General features: G+C 44.5%; 1 protein-coding gene across 1 annotated transcript in view; it reads left to right on the top strand.

Moving 5' to 3' along the window:
* Positions 1–515: 515 nt before the first annotated feature.
* The window catches only part of PGM2 (phosphoglucomutase 2), a gene marked incomplete at both ends in the record, with an annotated part of 37,622 nt that continues 20,937 nt past the window's right edge, over positions 516–17,200 (top strand). Inside the window, 4 exons of the mRNA XM_080697432.1 lie at positions 516–611; positions 4,376–4,543; positions 9,228–9,334; positions 16,732–16,816. Of these exons, the coding sequence (XP_080553558.1) occupies positions 516–611; positions 4,376–4,543; positions 9,228–9,334; positions 16,732–16,816 (456 nt within the window). The remainder of the gene's footprint in view (positions 612–4,375; positions 4,544–9,227; positions 9,335–16,731; positions 16,817–17,200) is intronic.

Below are 17,200 nucleotides of genomic sequence, written 5' to 3'. Positions count from 1 at the left end.
CCGGCTATTATTAATTATTTTAAATAGGGTCTCACTAAGTTACAGAGAACCTCACAACTTGCTGAGGCTGGCTGCGATCTTCAAGTCTCCGCCTCCCAAGTACTGGGATTACAAGCCTGGGCCACCACACCCAGCTTCCCAGGCTATTTTTTTTTTTTTTTTTTTTCTTCTCGGTACTGAAGATGGAACCCAGGGGCATTCTACCTCCGAGCTACACCTCCAGCCCTATTTTTTATTCTTTATTTTGAAACAGGGTCTCGCTGAGTTGCAAAGGGCCTCACTAAGTAGCTGAGGCTGTCTGCGAACCGCGATCCTCCTGTCTCAGCCTCCCTAGTACTGGGGTTACAAGCCTGCGCCACCACGCCCAGCTTCCCCGGCTATTCTTAACCCTCCTTATTCCTACACGGTTCTGGGGCTCGGTCTGAGCGCGCCCGTCCGTGGGTCCCGCCCCCGGCCCGCCCCGGCCCGCCCCTCGGCAGGGCCGCGCCTCCTCCCGGGGCCCTGACCGCGCCGGGATGGCAGCGGCGGCCACACCGGCCCCGGAAGGCAGCGGCCCCGCCATGGACGCGCGGCTGGACCAGGAGACGGCGCGGTGGCTGCGCTGGGACCAGGTGAGCGGGCCCGGAGCCCCCGCATCCCGCCGGCGCCGGCCGCGCGGGTCCCCAAAAGACGGGACCCGGGACGCGGCGGGGGCCAGGCCGCTCCCGCCCGGCCGGCGTGTGCGGGGTTGGACTAGTCCCCGACAGGGGTCCGGGAACCCAGCCCGGCGTCTGGTCTGCGGGGCCTGCGAGACCCCCTAGAGCGCGCCCGGCGGGCTGCAGGCGCGGGGTGGTGGGGCGCGCACACGTGCCTGTCACCCCGGCCGCCGGCTCGTCCGTGGGTGGCGGCGCAGCCCCACTGAGCCGAAATCGCCGGGCCTTGCCTGTTCCTTCCGTCCCAGGGACCTTTGCAGAGCAGCTTTCCAAGCCACCCCTGCAGAGGCTTGCTTATAACCGGAGCCCTCCCCGGTGGGCCTGCAGTGGGAGTTCCCCGTGGGACGGTCACTTTGCTGGGAAGGGGCAGGAAGCCCGTGGGACGTGGGACGCGGCATCGCTTTCCCCAGCTACTCCCTTTCTTAGATGCTGAAGCAGAGCGGCGTTAGGACCCAGCTGTGGATCCCACTTCCCTCCTACTGTACTTAGTCCTTTCCAACTGTTCCATCTCTGGGTGCCCCCTTATGCTATCTTTTGCTGAATTTATTTCCCATAGTATTACCCCTCTTAGGGGTCTGGGGTCTTGTTCTATCACTCCTATCATGCGGCTTACATAGAGAGGCCTTCCCTGGCTCCTAGGTGCAACTTATTTCTACCTGATACTCTCTCTAAATGGCCTGCTCTTTTCCTCTGTAGCTCTTAGTGCAAAAAAAAAAAAAAAAAAAAAAAAACGCAACAGGTGTAGGTTTATTTATTTAAGGTCTGGGTCCAGGGCTGACTTCAGAAGGGAGAACCATACATGCAGGGAGAAAGGACCCATGTAACTAGGTGGGCCCGCTCTTGGTTACATGCTCTACGCTCTTGTCTTTAAATTCTTAGTTGTTGAATAGTTTCATTTTCAGTTGTTGAATTGTTTTCATTTTGCACTTGGCCCCTGAAAATTATTTAGCCAGTGCTGCCCACTCTCACTAATTCCGGGATTTATGGTGTCTAGTACAGAGCGCAGTGCATAGTAGGCACCTGGAATATTTGTTGAATAAATGAAGTGATTTGCAAGCCCTTAGGCAGGGACCAGGTCTTTATCTTGTAAAGGTCTTTGTCCCCTGTAAATGAACCGTCAGCAAATGCCATTTCCAGGATGCTATTTGCCAACTCCTTAAACCATTTTTCTTTTTCAGGAAAGACAACCTTGTAACTCCTAGAGGAAGGAAACTGTTTCATTTTTGATAACTAAGTAACTTGAAGTATGTAGAATTCTTTTTTTTTTCTTTTTCCAGTACTGAGAATGGAGCCCGGGGGCAACCTACATCCAAGCTCCACCCCCAGCCCTATTTTTTATTCTTTATTTTTGAAAAGAGCCTCAGTAAGTAGCTGAGGCTGGCCGCAAACCATGATCTTCCTGTCTCAGCCTCCCGAATGCTGGGATTACAAGCGTGAGCCACCGTACCTGGCTGTAGAATTCTCTTTAAGCCACAGTTAGTAACGAATGCATTATTCCGTAAATTTTTCCCTTTGAAGAAAAAAGAAAAGAAAATGTCATTTCCACAAAATGTTGTATCATTATAGAGACGGTGTCTTGCTGGGTAGAATGGATGTTTTGTCCTTTTTGTTTTTGAATTTCCCCCTCCTCTCTTTCCTCTGTTTCTTCTTCTGCTTGAGACAGGCATCTCACTGACTCACTCATCCCAGGTGAAATGCGCGCCAGCTATGAGCATCGTGGCCACGGCTGGGCTGATCCCCTAGGCGGGCGGGCAGGCGGGCGGGCGGGCGGGTAGGTGCCTCTGCTGACCTCCTGGGATTCCTGTGCTGTCAGCATTGGCCACTCCAAGGCCCAGCCTCATCTCTGCTGACCTCTGACTTGTCATTATCTCTCTGTCCACTTTGTTTCTCTCATACTTCTGGGCATTTTATAGATATCCAGGGCCAAGTAAGCTATTCCAAATCTGCACTCTCAATCAGAGAACTGCTGGACTCTGGGTGTGACCATTGACGTCTGTTTTCACATCCACTCAGCATATTTAATGGCCCCTTTCATGTACCAGATCCAAGCCCTTCCTTGGGGGCACCTGACAGTTGGATGGGTAAGATAGTGCTCTGTGATTTGTGTCTGTGACTTTTAATCAAAGAGGTAGGGTTGTTATTTTTTTAACTGCTTCCTGCTGAATCTAGAACAGTCTGAAAAGATGGGCTCCATTCCAAGAAGTCAAGGTTTTATTGCAATAGCATTTCAAAGTTTAATATTGTGGACGCATCCTGCCCTGCTGAGTGTTCCTCTGAGTGGATAAGGACTGTAGAAAGAAGCACAACACCATCTCTACTAGTTCCCTGAACTCTTAATTAAAAAGTTTGATCTGGATTTAATATGATCATCATCATTGTTCTCTAGTCTTAACATTTCCTACAACTGTTAAACAGAGAAAATAGGGCAGTGTATAATGAACTCAGATGATGCATGTTACTGTCCATTTGGAGCAATTAATGTAATAGGAAGGACACTAGGTTAAGTGAGTTGCTCAATTTCTGTACTATAACAGTATAAAAGTTCTCCACCTGTAATTTGCCTCTTGGGTTATTGCAAGATTCGTACTTAAACAGGTATGTGAACATCCTGTATAAATTATAAAGCACTACAAGAATTAAGTTTTGAAGCCAGGCACAATGGTCCACACCTGTCATCGTGGTACTCGAGAGGCTGAAAACCAGGAGGAATGCAGGCTCCAAGCCAACCTCGCTAACTTAGCAAGACCCTTAGCTACTTAGTAAGCCTCTGTTTCAAAATCAAAAGGGTTGAGGGTGTAGCTCAGAGGTAGAATGTCCCTGGGTTTAATCTCCAGTACCAAAAAGGAAAAGAATAAAGTTCTGATTTATATTGTATAATCTGTTACTCCCTGGGAAAATTAGATGACATTTGGGGGAAAAATGAACATTTAATCATATCAAGTGCCAAGCAGAGAAGGTATTTTACATTGTTTTAATTTAAAGCCTTAAAAACTGCCAGGGAGGTTCTGGATTGTTTCCCTATTACAAATGAGGAAACTGAGAACTGGAGAAGTCTCACAGCCTGACCAAGCCCCGTGAGGTTAGTAGGTGGTATGTCTGGAATCCCAGTCTGGCCATTAGACCTAAGTTTTTTCTTCCTCAGTACTGAAGACAGAACCCAGGGACATTCTACCTCCGAGCTACACCCCCTGCCTTATTTTTTATTCTTTATTTTAAAACAGGTGCTCACTAAATTGCAAAGGACCTCACTTAGTAGCTGAGGCTGTCCGCAAACCACAATCCTCCTGTCTCAGCCTCCCAAATGCTGTTATTACAAGCATGTGCTACCACGCCCAACTATTAGACCTCTATTCTAAACATCTACTTACTGCATTTCTCCAAAAGTGTTTTCCTTGGTTTAAAAGAAAATAACACATAATATCGAACCAACTCCCTATTTCAGATTTTGAAAGCGCCAGAAAATTGAAATAATGTTATCTGTATCTGCGGATGTATCAGTATGAATCTCACTATTATGCACAATTATAATGTGCCAATAAAAATTTTAAAAAAAGAAAATTGAAATCTTTCTATGTATGTGTTTACCCTAGAGGTTAGAGTTATCGTGGAATTTCTTTATATTACAAAGTTTTCATTCTCTTACTCACCCGGCTGTATCTGGTACTTCCATTTCCGTTTTGCAGAATCCTTTAACTTTGGCGTCTGTGAAACAGCTGATTGCGGAAGGTAATAAAGAAGAACTGCAAAGATGTTTTGGGGCCCGAATGGAGTTTGGGACGGCTGGCCTGCGAGCGCCTATGGGAGCAGGGATTTCTCGTATGAATGACTTGACCATCATCCAGACTACACAGGTAACACGCTTCATAATTTCTGGTTACTCTCAAGGTCTCCCCTGCCTCCTTTTGACAGGTGTTTGACAGACCTCACTTGTTATCATTGTGGACACGTCCTGTGGGCTTGACTAGTACAGGATCATCACCATGGACTCCACAAAGTAAGGCTTGTGCACTTGCTTGAAGCAGTTTTGCTTCAGAACTCATGTGGCTATCCTCTGTTCATCCAGTAGATAAATAGACTCCCTCATGGAGATTTTTATCAGCACATGCCCACCAGTGAAAGCTGACTGTGTGTGTGTGTGTATTAGTTACTAGGGATTGAACCCAGGGGCACTCTACAGTCAAGAATTACATATATATATTGGGGATTGAATCCAGGGGAGATTTACCTCCAAGCTATACCGCCAGCCCTTTCTATTTTTTGTTTTGGAACAAGGTCGCACTGGGTTGCTGAGTGTCTCGTGACATTCCGGAGGCTGGCCTCAACCCTGGGATCCTCCTGGCTCAGATTTTACTGACTGTACACAGTGCCTGTCAGGGGCCGGCCACCCTGAGGACTCTTCTTCCCAAGGCAACAGCTCGTGTGTGTGTGTGTGTGTGTGTGTGTGTGTGTGTGTGTGTGTGTGTATGTTACCAGGGATTGAACCCAGGGGCATTCTACCTCTAAGCTACAACCCCAGCCCAATTTTCTTTTATATATTGAAATAGGGTCTCACAAGTTGCCAGAGCTGGCCTCAAACCTGCAATCCTCCCATCTCATCCTCCCAAGTACTAGGACTTCAAGCAAGTGCTACCACACTTGGCAAAAGCTGACTTTTAATGTCTTATCATTTTTGCCATAGCTAGATAGATGCTGGGGCTGAAAAGATACCTCTAGAGTTACCAAGATCCTACTCTACTTTGTGTGTGTGTATGTGTGTGTGTGTGTGTTTAGCAAAACCCTGATTTAAAAAAAATAAAAAGGCTACAGGTATAGCTCAGAGGTAGAATGTTCCTAGGTTCAATTCCTGATACCAAAAAAAAAAAAAAAAAAAAAAAAAAAAAATTCCTCTGGGCAATACCAGACATCAAAAAAATGTCAGTTTCCTAGGTTTAGGAAAATCTCATGAATTCCTTTAAGTTCAGCTACATATATAGATTCTATGATTTTTTATGGATAATTCACTAAGTACCCATGAATGTTGACAGTAAACTTGACTGTAAAGCCCTACAAAAATTAATAAAAAATTATTCAGTTTATATATTTTTTTGGGGGGGTACTGGGTAGAACCCAGGGGCTTTCTACCTCCAGGCTACACCCCCAAGCCTATTTTTTTTATATAATTTATTTTGAAACAGGGTTTACTAAGTTGCTGAGAGCCTCACTAAGTAGCTGAGGCTGGCTTTGAACCTGTCTCAGCCTCCCAGGTGCTGGGATTACAAGTGTGCACCACCATGCCCGGCTTTTTATTCATTTTGAAACAAGGTATCACTAAGATCCAAAGGGCCTCACTAAGTAGCTGAAGCTGGCCGAGAATCTGTGATCCTCCTCTCAGCCTCCCAAGTGCTGGGATTACAAGCCTGCACCACCACGCCTGACTCTCTGTTCAGTGTTAACGTACATGAAGTTGAAAATTACTTGAAAATCTTACTGGTCCAAGTGATTGCTGAGTTTCTTTGCTTTACTATCACATCATAGGAGGAACACGTGAGGTGGGACATAGTGCCATGGCCATCTTTGGACGATCAGTTGGCCACACCTGCTGTTAGGCCTATTGTTGGGGGTCCTCAGGGATTCTAGATTAATCTGGAGTCTTTTCTTCACTATTGATTTATATCTAGTTCCCAAGAATGAGGAAACACAGCCCCAGGTCTTAGGAACTTTCCCACCTACCCTTCCCTTAGAAGAACCAGATTCTTCTGTGAGTAGCCCCTTTAGTAGTTAATAATGCTATAAAACGAAAATGAGTAGGTATTTTAAAGGCCATCTGATGCAGCCAGACATCCCTGGGGTTAATCTTTGCAACCCTACTCCTCCAAAGTGATCATCTGACCTAGATATTTACAGTAGGAAAAAATGGATGCCAAGGGTTAAGAAAGTGTTATGAGAACAGCAGGTGCATCTTTAACTCAGGAGCCGTCCCAGCACGGGAGGAGAGAGGACTCCCGGGGCAACCCACTTGCTGGGTACCATTTCCTAGCAGGATGCTGAAGTGCAAGTCTGTCGGCCACTCACCCCTGTTCTGACTTACTGTGGAATAAGCACTCTTCCTGCTGGTCTTTGGATGCGGAGTCCGTCCTAATGATGCCTTGACATTTGCCTAGTTTGGTTTAAGAAGGTATATGTGAGTCAGGGACATCTCAAAGAAACTGCAGAGGCTGGAGGAAAATTTCTGGATCATTTGCCTCATTGATGGAGTTCTCGTTTCCTTCTGATAATTCATTCGTGCCTATTTTAATGCTGTCTGTGAGCCAGGTGCTGGGATTACTTACTGTAGCCATGACCCAGCAGTGACAGAGAACTGGCTGTCTACTGAAACCGTCCCTTCTATCTATGAACTGTTCTCATTAAGAGATGGCTTCATTCTTTTGAACTGAAATCCACCTTTCTGTATCCTTAACATAGTCATCATAGCTCTGCTTTGTGAAACCAGCCACCCAAGTGTGCGACTTGAGTTTTAGAGTAACATTTTAGTTCTGAAAGCCTCCCTCATCCCTGCCGAACCTTTTCTCTAGAGGAAGTGGTCCCTCTTCCCTTCGTCACACTCTCAGGTCCTCGTCCTTATCAGGCCTCAGGGAGTTTTAGAGAAGCTGGTGATGTGAAGATCTGGACTAAGGCTGCTAGCTTTTTGCCTCCTAAAAGGCCCCAGGGACTAAAAGACTGCTCAGGTAGAGCCAGGGGCGCTGTTGCTGTCCTACCTGCTGGGGAGCCCACAGAACCAACGCACACTCATCCTTATTCCCTCAATTCACTAAACCTCAGATGTGCCCAGCGCACACACCCGTTCTCCTTTTGTCAAGGAACAACCAAAGGAACCTTAAGTTGACACTGCTTTGGCAGTAAGGCTGTAAAGTATCGCCCCACCAAAATAAGAGTCATGCTTATTTTTCTAGTCAGAGTGAAATAAGTGGTGAGTGGTGTGGCATCACCATTATTGCTGTGTGTGTGTGTGTGTGTGTGTGTGTGTGTGTGTGTGTGTGTTACTGGGGATGGAACCCAGGGGCATTGCACCGCTGAGCTACACCCCCAGCCCTGTTTTTTAGTCTTTTGAAACAGGGTCTCACTGAGTTGCGAAGGGCCTTGCTAAGTAGCTGAGGCTGTCGGCGAACCGCGATCCTCCGATCTCCACCTCCCAATTGCTGGGATTATAAGCATGCGCCAGCACACCTGGCTCAGATGCACTGTTTTCTGATCTTCTGTATCTACTAATAACATGATGTGTCTGCACTTCTGAGATACAGTAATAGCAGCTCTGTCAGTTCCGGGCAGGTGTCACAACTGTATGACTTTGATTTTTCTAATCAGTGCTGCCCTGTAAGTGGACTGATTATCACCTCTGTTATACCTCTAGAAAATAATATCACAAAGAAAGCAGATTTTGATCAGTTCATTAGCAAAATCTTATGAAATATATTGTGCTTCTTTGGCCTGCTGAGGCCTTCTAGACTAATCTAGAGCCTCTTCACCTGTATCCGTCTATATTTACCTTCCAAGAATGAGAAAATATATTCCCAGGCAGGTCATAGGACCCATCTCACCTACCTTTCCCCTAAAAAACTCGGTTTCTTGTGGGAATAGGGAGTAGGAGTTAGCGATACTAACCAACTGACTGCTGAGGTTGTAGAGCAGGTGAAAATGCCTGCCCAGTCTCAAGCTGATGTTTTAGACGTACCACAATAGAGGAGCATAGGCTTTGGAGAAAAGCAGCAATTAAAACAGTGCTGCAGTCAAGCCGGGCGTGATGGCGCACGCTTGTAATTCCAGTACTTGGGAGGCTGAGACAGGACGATTGCACAGGTTCGAAGCCAGCCTCAGCTACTGAGTGAGGTTCTCAGCAACTCAGTGAGACCCTGTTTCCAAAGAAAGTATAAAATAGGTCTGGAGTATAGCCCAGAGGTAGAAAAGTGCCTGGGTTCCACCCCCAGTACCACAAACATAAATTAATTAATTAAATAAATTTTAAAAACAGTGCTGCAGCAACGCACACAAACACGGTACTCACTTGGCATTAAATTCTCAGCACTTTGCATGTTATCATTGATTTCATCCTCATCACAGCCCTGTCTGGTAGGTTCTGTCCTGTGTCACAGGAAAGGAGCCCAAGGCATTAGAGATGAAGGAACTTGTCACTTACTTATGGGTAGCAGTGAGGAAGACAAATCCAGATTCTGGCTCCAGGAGTGCACTTTAACCCCCTCACTAAACCATCTATCACCACCTGGAGACAAAGCCAGGCTCTGCCACTTGTGTCTGAAGCCCAGCATGTCACCGCACCTCTCTGGGCCTTGGGTTTCCTACCTGGAAAACAGAATTTCTTGGCAAAGCTGATCTGAGATTAGAGGTAAAAGGCCATAATTATCCAACACAGGGCCTGACACAGATAGATAGACAGTAATTATTCTGAGAATAATAACAACAGTTTGTCCAGTTTTTTATGTATCATATGCATATAGACAATAAGTTAAAACATATCCTCTTTTAATCCGCCGGGTGTTTTAGGGATTTTGCAGATACCTGGAAGAACAGTTCAGTGACCTGAAGCAGCGGGGCGTCGCTATCAGCTTCGATGCCCGAGCTCACCCGCCCAGTGGAGGCAGCAGCAGAAGGTACCTTGACGTTTTTAGGAAATGACCTCTCGGTAGCTCACTTTTTAATTTTTAATCACCATTTCAGTTGCTTGACTTTAAAGGCATTTATTAGCCACGTTGCTTAACTCTAAAAATGCTGAGTAAACTCTGCCACGTTTAAAAATTCTAACTGTAAATTTGAGTTAATAAAACAATCAATTTGACCAGTGAGAAAGCAATAACTGTCTAAGGGAAAGATCATTTTAAGCTGGCAATATTATTTCTCCCTCTTGCTTGCTTCCTGTTAGTTAATTTTCTTTCTTCTCATCATCCCTCGTCTCATAGCCCCCTTCCCATTCTTGGACACCCCATCAGACTGCGTGTTTGTGATATTGCCAAATCAATGAGACTTACTCAGGTGGTTTTAGACAGATGAGGATAACAGTACTGATGCGAGGGACAGCAGCAAACTTTCGAGCACTGACTGTCAACCTGGTGTCTATGTATTTATTCTCTTGATTAATAATTTTTAATGTACTTATAGACATCCCTTGGTATCCGTAGAAAATTGTTTCCAAGACTTCCTCAGATAGCAAAATCCACAGACGCTCAAGAGCCTTGTATAAAATGAGTAGCATTTATTTAAACCTATTTAAAACCTCTCATATACTTTTAAAAGGGAGGGGTGGAGACAGGGGATAGAACTCAGGTTTATTCTCCCTATGTGCTACATCCTCAGCCCTATTTTATTTTTTTATTTTTTTAAATTATATATATATACATATATATATATGTATATATATATATATATATATTTTTTTTTTTTTTTTGGTGGTGGTACTGGGGTTCCTGAAAGCCCTTCTACCTCCAGGCTATATTCCCAGACCTATTTTTTTTTTTTTTTAATTTGGATACAAGGTCTCTTAAGCCAGCGAGGCTGGCTCCAAACCAGTGCAATCCTCCTGTCTCCACCTCCCAAGCGCGGGAATTACAAGCGTGCACCACCACGCCCGGCCTTATTTTTTTTAATTTTTTTTTTAATTTTATTTTATTGGTGCACTGTATTCATACATCATAGTGGGATACAAACTTTTGTAGACATACATGCACACATCGCCCAGTCAGCCCCCACCCGATCCCCACCCCATTCTCTCCCCATCCCTCCCTCCCATGCTTGGCTTAGTGGTTGACATCTAGTATTATAGCAATTTATCCAAAATTAAAAATGATAATCTCACATAACAGTTTCATTTGTCTGATACCAAGCTTTTGATGACTTAAAGATAACATTTCAATATTTCTTTTTGCTTTCTTTCTTACCAGAGAATATTTTTTTCTTTTTTTTAGGTGAAACTATCATATATTTATTTTTCAGAAAAAAAATCTATCCTGATATGGAATATGGACTCTAGATACCCAAAACAATCTCGAAGCAAAAACAAAGCTAGAAGATGTATATTTTCTGATTTCAAACCATATAAAGCTACAATAATTGAAACAGTGTAGTACTGTTCTAAAGGCAGATATATAGACCATTGGAGTTAAATACAAGCCTAGAGCTAACTTCTTCCCTATATTGTCAGGTTATTTTTGACAAGGTTTCCACGAAGATTTGGTGGTGGAAATAATAATCTTTTAACTAAATATTGTTGAAAAATAATAATTACATGGAAAAGAATAAAATTGGACCCTTACCTAATCCCACATACAAGTATTAACTCAAACTAGATAAAAGACCTAAATATAAATCTTAAGACTATAAACTTTTTAGGAGAAAATCTGGGTCATAAAACCTCACAACATTGAAATTGGCAGTGATTTCTTGGATATGATTTCAATGGCACAGGCAACAGAAGAATATACAAACTCCTTAAAAAATAAAAGAAAATATTGTATATCCAAAGACAATGTAAACAGAGTTAAAAGTTACTAATAGAATTGGATAAAATATTTCCAAATGCTATATCTGAAGGTATATTAATATTCCAACTAGAAATCCTAAAAATTAACAACAATAAAGGCAAACAATACAATTTAGAGATAGGTAAAAGACTAACATAAATAATGAATCTCCACAGATAACCAATCTTAGTTGTCTGTTGGATGGAAACTCTTGTTTCTCTGGTTCTGGTGAGTGTTACCTATTTCTTCTTTGTAGTTAATCTCTTTGAGTATTTTCTCTAGCGCTGGTTTTGAAGACATAAATTCCTTCAGTTTCTGTTTGTCATGGAAGCTTCTTATTTCTCCATCTAATTTGATAGAAAGTTTTGCTGGATAGGAAATTTTTGGCTGGAAGTTGTTTTCTTTCAGAGTTTGGAATATGTTACTCCAAGCCCTTCTGACTCTCATGACTTGGTTTGGGAAGTCTGGAGTGATTCTAATTGGTTTGCCTCTGAATGTCAGTTGGCCCTTTGTTTTTGTTGCCTTTAAGATTCTCTGCTTGGCTTCCACATTGGTCATTTTGACAATTATATGGCGTGGGGATCCTCTTCTCGGATCCTGTCTAAAGGGAGTTCTATAAGTTTCCTGGATCTGTGCATCAACCTCTTGCTCTATATTTGGAAAATTTTCTGCTATTACTTCCTTGAAGAGATTGTTGATCCCTTTGGTATCACTTTCTTTTCCCTCCTCTATTCCAATTATTCTTAGGTTAGCTCTCTTAAGATGGGCCCATATTTCTTCAATGTCAGATTCCTGCTGTTGGATATCTTTTTCTAGATTAGAAACTATGCATTCATTTTTGGATTGCTCATCTTCTAAGAGCGAGATTCTGTTCTCCATGTGGTCTAATCGGTTGTTTGTGCTTTGAATTGAGGCATTTACTTCATTAATTGCATCCTTTATCTCTTTTTGGCTCTCTCTGAGTTCTTTTCGAAGCACCTCTATTATTTCTACAGTTATTTTCCTGATTTGATCTTCTAGAAATCTCTGATTTTCTGTTTTATCAGGTTCTGATGTTGTGGGGTTGTGCACATTCTTTACTTCAATGTTATTCCTCTTTCCCATGATTTCGGAGGTTTGTGCCTTCTCTGGGTTCTTCCCTTGGGTCACTATGGCTTCACTTAAGGTGCTCTGGATCTCGAGTCTGTATTATCTCAGACCCTACTACTCCTTTACTGGGTTGTATCACAGAGTCTCCGACCCAGGGAGTCGATAGAGGCTGCTTTAAACTATGGGGGGTGCCAGGTTGCACGCTCTCCTATGGTGTGATATCTCTGCCACCACCACTCCCTCACTGGGTCAAGTCCCAGGAGGCACAATACTGGGATTTCTCCTCTGTGGCCCGCAATTTGACTCACTGTTCTTGAGTACGTAGATGTAGCTGTACTGGACTCGGTGAATTCACTGCTGCTGCCGCCGCCGGTGGCAATATGGCGCCTCTGCCACGCCCTCGGCCATGAGGCTGGCGTTTTTTTTCTTCTCTGGTTTTGATTTCCACTCTGAATCCCTGCAGCGTGTGCTGAGCTCAGCCACTGGGAGCTTTAAATGCTGTCTGCGCCGAAAGATCCCGCCTGGCTGTTCCGCATCGGCTCACCTCGGCTTGCTGTAGCCGTCCGCTGAGTTCGCCGCTGCCGCCAGCAATATGGCGCTGCTGCCGCGTCCTCGGGCGCGTGTGTCTCCTCTGTGGCCCTGAGCTCTGTTCTCAGTCCGCTTTCTCTCTGGAGCCTGGTGGTTTTTTTGTTTTTCTGGTGATGGTGTTTTCTGGCTATGAAAGGCGCTCTTTTTGTGGTAATGGAGATTGGTTGTTAGCGGGACTCTTAAGCCCCGCTTTTCTCGGTCGCCATCTTCCCGGAAGTCTATTTTTTTTAATTTTGAAACAGGGTCTCACTAAGTTGTGGAGGGCCTCACTAAGTTGCTGAGGCCAGCTTCGAACCTGCGACCTTCCTGTCTTAGCTTCCCATGTACTGGAATTACATATGTATACCAGCATGCCCAACTCCCATATACTTTAAATGCCCTCTAGATCACTGTAATACCTAATCCATGGAATGCTGTATAGATCGTTGCTTTACTCTCTTGTTTAGGGAATAATGATAAGAAAAAAATCTTCAAGTGTTCAGTACAGACACAGCCACCCGAGGTCTAATGCTGTATAGTACACGTGAGCAACGTCACATTTTGAAGCCAGCACTGGTTGAATCCATGACGAGGAGCCTGCAGATAAAGGGCCAACTATACTATTTTTTTTTTTTTTGCCCTGAGGTCACAGAATGAGGAGGTGTCACAACTATTATTTTAGTAGGCTGGCACCAGAGGTCAGAAAACTTTCTCTCTAAAGGGCAAATAGTAAAAATCTTACATATTGCACACCATACAGGCTCCAGCACAACTACTCAATTCTGCTGTATAGCACAAAAAAACCTATTGACAGTATATAAATAAAGGGACGTGGCAGCATTCCAATAAATCTTTATTTACAAAAAGGGCTGTGGTTTACCATCCCTGCTGTTAACCATGTTACATCTTTATCCCACAAGTAGTCCCCTCCCCTGTCATCATTATTTGTTGTTGTTTTTTTTCTTTCCTTTCTTTTCTTCTTTTTTTTTTTTTTCAGTACTGGGGATGGAACTCAGGGGCACTCTACCTCTGAATTATACCTCACCCAGCCCTATTTTTCATTCTTTATTTTGAAACAGGGTCTCACTAAGTTGTGAAGGTCCTCGCTAAGTAGCTGCAGCTGGCCACACACTTGTGATCCTCCTGTCTCAATCACCCAAGTACTGGGGTTACAAGCATGCGCCACCAAGCCCAGCTCATGATGAGTTTTTTAATCTTCCAAACTGTAAGTATTAATAGTTTCTTTTGTTGGAAAAACATGCTAATATCTAATATTAGTGAAAAGCCTCGTTAACTCTGCAGTGCCGGGTCAGTTTGTAGAGTGCTCACCTTGAAACATCCAGAGTTTCTAATCTGGGCGAAGCATGGACGCGTGGATGGGAACCACGTGTGCCCGTGGGGCAGGGAGAACGGTCAGGGGGAAGACCGGATGACACCAGCTTCCAGATTGAGCTCAGGATGGGCATAAACACTTGGATCTTCAACTCATAGGCTTAAAAATACAATTTTTGTCAAAAAGCCCAGAGAGAAACTGTAGCTCTGGGAAAGGGTACACACGTGGACCACATCACAAGAATGACATCATATAAACCAGGACATCAGCTCGTTAGTTTACGGTTAGCCGCTGTGCAGTTAGACCTAGATCCTGAGCAGCTTCAGCGCAGGGCGGGGTGAGGCTGTCCGGCCGAGCATGCGCAGTGTGTCAGTGAGGACTCTGCCAGGTTCACTTGCCATCCCTTTGCTGTAGGCTGACGACCCTGCTTCTGCTGGTCACAGCCTTCAGAAATGCTAACCTGGCCCATCAATGTCTTGCTCTGCCTTGGAGCCTTGTCATTAGCTTGAAGTGACGGACACGGCTGATTCCACTTGAGCCTATGGTTCAAGTCCCAGGGGCTGACGGATGGGATAGAGCAGGGCTCAGAGCGACTGCGTGTCACCTACAACCTGCAAGGAACTTGGAGATCATAATAGAAATTTTAAGCCAATACTCGGCAAAACATTTGTGATAGAGGAGAAGAATCTTCCTAAAGACTTGAAATTATTACTGTCTCAGAATTCCACCCTAAAGAAATCGTTTTTTAATCTTCCATTCTTAAATATCTGGTGGAAAGTATTAAATTTTTTTGGTGCATGTTTGTAGCTATGTATCTAGTTATCACATATATGTAGAGTGTCTCTTCTGCTCACTTTAAGTCACCCACACACATAGTAAACATTCCACAAGGGTGAAAGGGACCTTCTGTCCTGTAGTGCATGCAGTTTTGGTTTGATTCAGATTTTTATTAAAATATCTTGCCATAGCCGGGTGTGGTGCTTGTAATCCCAGCATTCAGGAGGCTGAGACTGATGGATCGCGGTTTGTGGCCAGCCTCAGCTTCTTAGTGAGGTCCTCCACAACTTAGTGAGACCCTGTTTCAAAATAAAGAATAAAAAGTAGGACAGAGGGTGTAGCTTGGAGGTTGAATGCCCCTGGCTTCCATCCCCAGACCTGCAAAAAGAAAAAAAAATTCTTGCCAAATTTTATTATTTTATCACAGTCCCATAGGTAGAAGTAGTTTTGTTGGTTGGTTGGTTGGTTGGTTGGAGGTACTGGGGTTCCTGGAAACCCTTCTACCTCCGGGCTACACTCCCAGACCTATTTTTTTTATATTTATTATTTGAAAACAGGGTCTCAAGCCAGAGAGGCTGGCTTCGAACCTGCGTGATCCTCCTGTCTCCGCCTCCCAAGCGCGGGGATTACAAGCGTGCGCCACCACACCCGGCTGGTAGAAGTAGTTTTTAACTGTCAAAATTATTTTCATATTGCAATTGGTGCTAGGAATTTTAACCCTTCAATTCCTGAATACAGAGGTGAGGTCTCCTCTGAGTGCCCCTACCAGCTTTCAGAACAGTGTTTGATAAGACTAGTGCTTAGGAAATATTTGGCAAGAGAATGAGTGGCCTGGTGGATTAATCCTGAATAGTACCGTGTGGTTTCTTGGAAGTAAATTGCTTATGTGTTTGTGGTAAAGTGTTTTACTTCAACCAAATGAAGAAGGATTATGTGCCCTGTCCTGTCCTGAGCCAGCTGCTGTGGAAGTTGGGGAAGATGTGAAAGGTTTAAGTCTTTTCAAGGGCTAATTGGAACTAAGATCTCTGGAAGTGTGTGTGTGTGTGTGTGTGTGTGTGTGTGTGTGTGTGTGTACGCGCGCGCGCGCACACATCAATACATCTTTTATTTTTTTTAATATATTTTTATTGGTGCATTGTAGTTATACAGCATAATAAGGTTCAGAGTGATAGGAATGTACATATACACAGCACTTGTATACCTTATATTTCAAATTTTAAAAATACCTAATACGATTCTGGCCTGCACGGTGTATAAAGGATTGCAATAGGTTGGGACCGGGTTTTCTCAGCCTCTGCATATTGACATGGGGCTTCACACTGGCTGGCTAATTTGGGGAGGGGAAACTGCCTATACATTGCAGGGTACTTAGCAGCATCCCTGGCCTCTGCTCCTTGGCTCCTAGCAACAAGACCCCTCCCCACAATGTGACAACTGAAAATGTCTCCACTTTAGATGCCCTGGGAGGGCAGAGTCTCCCAGGCTGAGAAGCGCTGCGGTCAGCTGAGATGGTCAGAGCGGAACAGTTTGGCACAGGCCTGGCTCCTGGCTCTAGTCTCGTTTCTGTAAGACAAAGGAGTGGAATGAGACAGCCCCCGAGGGCCCCCTGGCTTTAACATTCTACGCCAGTGTCGCTGTTTCTAAGGAGTGTTTCCGAGCCTGGGCTGCTGCAGTTCACGTGAGGAAATGCCCGTGTTGGTTTGCCTCCTCCCAGCACCCAAGACCTCACGGTGGGACTCTCTTCTTCTTCCCCGTCACACGTTTCTAGGTTTGCCCGACTTGCCGCTACCACATTTATCAGCCAGGGGATCCCCGTGCACCTCTTTTCTGATATCACCCCAACCCCCTTTGTGGTAAGTAACCATTTCCTCTCTAGTTTCCTGTCACAGGGTCAGGGATGGGGCTTGGCTGAATTGGACAGTCCTGTATGGTTGGGACTCAGGCATTTCTGTGACAGACTTACTCCTTGACATTTAGCAGGCTGCTTCTTTTTCCCAGGAAAGTTTTACCTGTGTCCTCCTAATATTCTTCTATACCCAACTTTTGATTCATCAGAACTAATTTTTTAAGTGTAATTTTCCTTTTACCTCCGGACTACACTCTTAGACCTATTTTATATTTTTTATTTTGGAAACAGGGTCTCTTTTTTTTGCAGATCTGAGGATGGAATCCTGGGGCATTTGACCTCCGAGCTACACCCCCTGCCCTATTGTTTATTCTTTATTTTGAAACCAGGT

The sequence above is a fragment of the Muscardinus avellanarius genome (genome assembly GCF_963383645.1).
Source record: "Muscardinus avellanarius genome assembly, chromosome: 6".
In the NCBI taxonomy this organism is placed as follows: Eukaryota; Metazoa; Chordata; class Mammalia; order Rodentia; family Gliridae; genus Muscardinus; species Muscardinus avellanarius.
This window is presented reverse-complemented; position numbering and strand designations above follow the sequence as displayed.